A 7,423-nucleotide genomic window follows, 5' to 3' on the forward strand; every position below is an offset into this window, starting at 1 on the left:
AAAGTTAGCAAAAACCCAATTAGATATTTCATAGCCACAAATAATAAAGGCTGATTATTTTAAAGTAACACGCCAAACATTTTGGGAGATTCGCCTATTTGCCATCTTCCCGAAAGACGAGGAGATAGATGCCTTTCTTTTCTCTGTATGTGTAGTAGAAAAATAGTGAACGCTAGTTAGCTTAGCACAATGAATGGTAGTCAATATGGCACTGGGTAGCCTACCCCCGTTAACATGAACAACAACGTAAACCAAAAAATGCTTCCATACTGCTCACCTGGCATAATCCAAGTCTCCACAAGCCCTGAGATGCCAAGTTGACTTGAAAAGTCATCATTTACACCCTTTTTAGACAACAAAATCTTCACTGTAGCCAGGTACTCACATAAGAGCGAGAAGAGGGAAGCAACTAACTACTGTAGCCTGCTACAGCGCAGAGCAGATTTGAGCTAAAAAAAAGGGTGTAAATTATGTATTTTCAAGTCAACTTGGCATCTCAGGGCTTGTGGAGACTTAGATTATGCCAGGCGAGCAGTATGGAAGCTTTTCTTTTCTTTTTATAATGTTTTTGCTAACAGGGGTAGGCTAGCCAGTACCGTTGACTACCATTCATTGTGCTAAGCTAACTAGTGCTATCTATTTTTCTACTACACGCACAGAGAAAAGAAAGGTATCTATCTTCTTGTCTTACTATCGGGGAGATGGCAAATAGGCGAATTTCCCAAAATGTTGGCGTGTTCCTTTAATATGGATACAGAATCCCTGACAATGTATTCCGGCATATAATTTTTATAAATAAACTTTCCGTCAAGCCTTTCTCACAGAAAGACTTGACTTCTCCAGACCCCCAGTTGACGATAAGATGACTTTCCTTCATGGGTCGAGAAATATCAGATCCCTGGTATTGTATCAAAATTGTCTGAAATATAGTTCTGGTATCAAAGGAAATATGAGCAACTGTCATGTGAGTTAAATAGTGGGAGGCCAAATCAAACAAGTGATAATGCAGCTCAGATTCTCAAGAGAATACGATTTCACAGTATTTGCGGGTACAAATAAAAAACAAAGAACCACTGTAGTGTCCAATTTTGTCACTATACCTACTTAAAATGATACTGTCTTTTTTTAATCGCCAACATGCTAATCTGTGAAGAAAGCAGAATAAAGCCTTGCTTTTATGATTTCTAGCTTTGACAGAGTTGTTAATATTCACAAACACTGACAGGACTGTCCTCTTTAATAAGCCAGGATGGAACTAGATTGGCGATACAATACATAGTTAACACATTCACTGCCAACAGTTTTTTTTTTTTACTGTAGGTAGCTTCTGCCAAGGTTTTTTTTGAGGATTCTGGCTCATCTTTCAAGAGCCGAGGATTATTTTCTGCTAGGAATTTGTGAACACAAAATATCTCAAAAGAACTAATAGAATGTGTGCTTTCTCTGTCTAAAAGAGTTAGTTTGTAAAGTTAGTAGTTATGTAGGCATTAGCAGTTGAATACAGCATGGTTTCAGCGTCTGAAAAGGAAAGTTGAGATAAATGCCTTTTTGTGAAATTCGATAGAACAGTCACTTTAACCATTTATTTTTGGCATCAGTAACACATCAGACATCTAAACGTTCTGAACAGTAATTTCCTCCATAACACCACCCCCACCCCCCTCTCCTTCAAACTCCTCCCTCCGTGTGTGTTCTCCTCCTCCCTCCGTGGCTCTGCAGCGGGTGTGTCACAAGCGAGTTTCTGCTGTCTGTGCTGCCTGGCTGCTGGCGGCCGCTCTTTGGGCGAGTCTGGATGGGGCTCGTTCGTTTTCGGTTGTGAGCTCAGCTGGAATGAAGCTGCGTGCGATTCTGGGCTTTCTGCCGGTGTTTCAAAGTGTGTTGCACCCATAATCTATTATGCAAATTTGCAATCCCCCACCGCCAGCTCCCAGCGCGAAAGCGAAAGCGTTTTCGCCAATCCATTTTCATGAGAATGGCTTCCTCACGCTGCTGTCTTTGCTTGGCTTTCTCTCATCTGGAGAGCACTGTCGCCACTTAGTGGGTCAGTAAAATAGGTTAAACACATTCAATAGCTTTTTTTTTTTGACGAGATATCTCGTCCACGGCAGTGAACGTGTTAATGGTGAGATGTGTAGCAGTTACCGTATATCTAATTTGTTAGATGTTACAGACACAGGTCCGGAAGTAGTGACATTGCAGCACTAACAGCAGCCCATCACCATGAATGTTTGATTGGGCAGATTCAATTGAATTCTACAATTCTTGTTGAGGTTGAGTGCAGTCTAGTTTCTTGGTGATTTGGCTCAGTTGCCAGCGGGCGGTTACCATGTCTGCAGTGGTGAGGGATTCCCCTCCACTGATGGACGAGGCAGCAGACACACCCTGCTGCCCCCTGTTGCAGAGACACTGGCTGGGTGAGGGGCAGCCCTCTCTGAGCTGCAGAGACACTGGCTGGGTGAGGCCAGGGGCAGCCCTCTCTGAGCTGCAGAGACACTGGCTGGGTGAGGGGCAGCCCTCTGAGCTGCAGAGACACTGGCTGGGTGAGGGGCAGCCCTCTGAGCTGCAGAGACACTGGCTGGGTGAGGGGCAGCCCTCTGAGATGCAGAGACACTGGCTGGGTGAGGGGCAGCCCTCTGAGCTGCAAAGACACTGGCTGGGTGAGGGGGAGCCCTCTGAGCTGCAGAGACACTGACTGGGTGAGGGGCAGCCCTCTGAGCTGCAGAGACACTGGCTGGGTGAGGCCAGGGGGAGCCCTCTGAGCTGCAGAGACACTGACTGGGTGAGGGGCAGCCCTCTGAGCTGCAGAGACACTGGCTGGGTGAGGGGCAGCCCTCTGAGCTGCAGAGACACTGACTGGATGAGGGGTAGCCCTCTGAGCTGCAGAGACACTGGCTGGGTGAGGGGCAGCCCTCTGAGCTGCAGAGACACTGGCTGGGTGAGGGGCAGCCCTCTGAGCTGCAGAGACACTGGCTGGGTGAGGGGCAGCCCTCTGAGCTGCAGAGACACTGGCTGGGTGAGGGGCAGCCCTCTGAGCTGCAGAGACACTGGCTGGGTGAGGGGCAGCCCTCTCTGAGCTGCAGAGACACTGACTGGGTGAGGGGCAGCCCTCTGAGCTGCAGAGACACTGACTGGGTGAGGGGCAGCCCTCTGAGCTGCAGAGACACTGGCTGGGTGAGGGGCAGCCCTCTGAGCTGCAGAGACACTGGCTGCGGCTGGGTGAGGCCAGGGGCAGCCCTCTCTGAGCTGCAGAGAAAACTGGCTGGATGAGGCCAAGGGCAGCCCTCTCTGAGCTGCAGAGACACTGACTGGGTGAGGGGCAGCTCTCTCTGAGGTGCAGAGACAGTAGTTGGGTTTCCATCCAAAGGTATCACAAATTTTAATAAAATTTTCAGAAGGTCAGCAAAAGAAAATGTGAAATAATGCGCGTTTTCATCCGCTGCTATAGACGGTTTTCACCAGAGTGCAACCCCACAGCACTTCCTTTTTCTCAGCATTCGGCAAACTGCAGAAATATTCACTCGACATCGTTACTTTTGTTTTTTCGCTGCTCAGCTGTATAGACGGTTTTCACGGAATGGTCAGTCCTGCACTTGAATGTTTTTTTTTCTTTTATGTCCATATGGTCCATAGCAAACACTGCAACAGGAAGTGAGCGGGGGTTCAATTTAGAATGTTTTTGTTGTCAAGTTAAAACCGTCTATAGACCTTATTCGATTGACATCACTCACGTACTGGCATGCCCACCGCCCCCATATTGTCGACATAACGCTGCAGCTCTCAAGTGACAGCCAATGTGGAGCAGCGTTTATAGGAAGCTAGCCGCTGTTAGCGTTACCTGTATCGTTCCAATTGTGTTCGGATGGTGACCTGCATTACACGTGGCTGTAGTAATCGGAGCAATAAAGTCCCCGTGGTTTGTTTCTATCTCTACCGTCAACAGACGTGAAGGGACGTCAGCAGCACAGGAGATGTGTGGATAGTTGGGAGAGACAGGTGAAACTTTTTGACAGCTCCTCACAGCAAAGTCTGTTCACCTCGTTTTTTTGTTTATTTATTACAGGCATTAACGGCAGCATACAAACAACAACTGTGGGGTTTTTATTAAGCGACTTTGAGTACATAGAAAAGCGCTATATAAATTGAATGTATTATTATTATTATTATTATTGCTGTCATTACCATCGTTATTTTGTAATGGAACATAAAAGACAATAAGGCTGTTAGTAGTTGTCAGCTGCAGCGCTGTGTGCGCACAGGACGGTATGTCAACAATAAGGTGCTGTGCAGGGTTAGCGAATAAGGTCTATTATGCGAATTAGAGAGCTGTCAATCACCTCGTGTTTGAGGCTGTCTGAGCTGCTGATCAGCAGACCAGGCAGGCAACGACCAGGCTCGATTAAACACATCTAACGCTACTAATTTAAAGTTTGTCATTTAAAAAACTTAAAAACTTCATTCAATTCTAGAAGTGAATCGCCTTAAAGTTAACCAGTCTTCTGTTTACCACGGTGGGTATTGTGCTGCGTAATTACCATTATTTACCATGTGTAGCCCTATTGTGTAGGCTACACGGCATGTGGATGGAGGTGGATGGAGGGGCACTAGAGGGGCCCTCTAAGCTGCAGCCCTCTCTGAGCTGCAGGGACACTGGCTGGTTGAGGGGCAGCCCTCTCTGAGCTGCAGGGACACTGGCTGGTTGAGGGGCAGCCCTCTGAGCTGCAGGGACACTGGCTGGGTAAGGCCAGGGGCATCCCTCTGAGCTGGACACTGGCTGGGTGAGGCCAGGGGCAGCCCTCTGAGCTGGACACTGGCTGGGTAAGGCCAGGGGCAGCCCTCTGAACTGGACACTGGCTGGGTGAGGCCAGGGGCAGCCCTCTGAGCTGCAGAGACACTGGCTGGGTAAGGCCAGGGGCAGCCCTCTGAGCTGCAGGAACACTGGCTGGGTGAGGCCAGGGGCAGCCCTCTGAGCTGCAAAGACACTGGCTGGGTAAGGCCAGGGGTAGCCCTCTGAGCTGCAGAGACACTGGCTGGGTGAGGCCAGGGGCAGCCCTCTGAGCTGCAGAGACACTGGCTGGGTGAGGCCAGGGGCAGCCCTCTGAGCTGCAGAGACACTGGCTGGGTGAGGCCAGGGGCAGCCCTCTCTGACTCTGCATAAATGCGAGGGGTGGAGCCGAGCCCCTCTGACCAGCACAGCCTAGAGAGCAGCACCCACTGTGGCCTTTCAACACGCCGACAGGCCTCCAGACCTCACTAAGAGGTGACATTGCTGTAGACAGTCTATTCCTCCATCATGCTCACAATATATGGTGTGGCTACTTGTGTTGGGATTGGCCTTTTTGACTCAGATATGACCCTTCCGAAAAACAACTATAGGCCTATGGTAATCCTATGATACATTTTAGAAGGATACTACACAAATACAGTATCACAGCAAAATGAGTCTATATGGAATATAGTGATGTCACATAGGCTACTATAGAGCCTGATAATGTCACTATGACTGTACCAGAGGCACACTTTGAGTCCCTACAGGAATATCACGGTGACCCCCCTCCCCTCCAATAAGGCCTAGACAGGCAACACAGCATTGCTTAAATTCCCCTGTCAATTTGGGTAGCCTTCTACAGTATGATCTTGTCCAGATAGTGAGATGCAGCCCACATGAACGTGTGCTAAAATGCTGGCTATGAAATGGTGCACTACGGGTGGGCCTATACTGCATCTTGGCAGATGCTGCGACACGCCTGTGTGAGAACCTGCTGTAGAGCGAGGTCGAGGACGCAAGGATGCGGTTGCTACATCATGGGCATTGATTAGCACCACCAGTCCATCATGCTACCTTACACTTTGCAGAACACGCTTTTACCGTTTACTGCAGTATGACAGCCACAGGGACGTTGTGGCGAGGCATCCAGCAACACCCACGTACGGCTCATAGAGGCTGATGCTGCGCAAATCGATTGCGATCAACCTTCAGCCAACGTTGCTTTTTCCGATGTGAGAAGGCAGCATTACCTCATTGTTTCCCCCACACCGAGCTAAAGAAAATGGGCATTTTGCATTAAGTCGACGGCTTATTGTTTCGTGCTCAGCATCATAACCGTAAACCGGAACACGAACAACACGATGTCACTTTCATCATGGTACCAATTGCCTCCGTCCTCTGCGCATCATTTGACGTGACGGTTTCACCAGTCTTTTTCCTATGCTATTTCCCCCTCACATGGATTCAGATAAAGAATCAAAGCACGTCTTATCGTTGTCGCTATTGATCCTGCACTTTATTCCCCTTACAGCCATGCAGCCTGACCGTTTAAAACCCAGCCTGGCAAAAGGCACCGCCCCAAGATCAAACAGTCCGCATTTTGCCCCTCAGACAACCAGTCCACACACAGCAAATAAGGCTTTACTGCGAGTCGGTGATTCTGGACAGACGTTTACCTCGGAGATACCAAATATTAAAACATTAACGTTTGAAATGCAAATAAAAAGGCCAAATGTTAACATAGGCTTGTACGGGCCTAGCTTGCTGTCGTGTTCAAAATGATGTTGACGAAATCGCATAATGTCAATCCCTTATCATGCTCAAAACGGCGTGTTTCTCATAATTGCTATCTTTAATCATAACTTTCATACACCAATTTTGTGTGGCTTATCCGATTAAATAGTCCTATGTGCTCTCCCATGCAGACACACTCCCTTGTAGGCTTTAACGTACTGCCATATCCTCCATATGCCCCGTTATTTCACACATTTCTCACGATGACACACGCAGTCATGCACATATTGATGAGGCTATCATGATCCAAAGTGATCCAGAGGAGAAAGATCATTACAGAAGAAGCTTACTTACCGATTTCATGGCAGCTGCCATATCATCATATCTCTCTGCCTGCTCGGCCAGCCTGGCTTTCTGCACCAGTTGCTCACGATCTACCATTTTAGATGTCGGTTAGTGTTTCTATCCTATATATTTCGAGCTAAAATCGTAATATGTATTTTTTAAATGTATATAATGCAGTGTAATGGTCCCGGGTCTTCTTGCTGCAGCTGCTGCCTGCTGTCTGCGCGCCTGCCGACGGGACACCCCTCCCCCTCCCTGCACTTTCCCTTGGTTGTGTCACCACCCAAAAAGGCGTGTCTTCTCAGAGTGATGTAACGACCCTTGTTGGGAGCCCAGGAAAAGGCAGCCTATAACCCCAGAGTCAGTGATATATATATATATATATATATATATATATTGTAGCGTTTCAGGTAATCCAAGTATTACCTGTAATGTGATGTGCAATAGAAGTGTCTAGATTGCATCTAGGAACTGATATGTGTGGGTGTGTTCCTAGGGGGAAGGGGATATATGTGACCAGCGGCCGGGGCGGAGGCCAGTCAGGCCATGTGGGCGAGCTGACCGGGTGGTTGCAGAGCT

General features: G+C 48.2%; 1 protein-coding gene across 1 annotated transcript in view; it reads right to left on the bottom strand.

Annotated features, from left to right (window-relative positions):
- ywhag1 (3-monooxygenase/tryptophan 5-monooxygenase activation protein, gamma polypeptide 1) overlaps positions 1-6,962 on the bottom strand; it is a gene marked incomplete at its 3' end in the record, with an annotated part of 29,976 nt that extends 23,014 nt beyond the window's left edge. The window contains exon 1 of the mRNA XM_083642512.1: positions 6,854-6,962. Coding sequence (XP_083498638.1) covers positions 6,854-6,940 — 87 coding nt within the window. The 5' untranslated portion in view covers positions 6,941-6,962. The remainder of the gene's footprint in view (positions 1-6,853) is intronic.
- Positions 6,963-7,423: the final 461 nt, after the last annotated feature.

The sequence above is a fragment of the Poromitra crassiceps genome, assembly GCF_964638095.1.
Source record: "Poromitra crassiceps genome assembly, chromosome: 1".
Classification (NCBI taxonomy): domain Eukaryota; kingdom Metazoa; phylum Chordata; class Actinopteri; order Beryciformes; family Melamphaidae; genus Poromitra; species Poromitra crassiceps.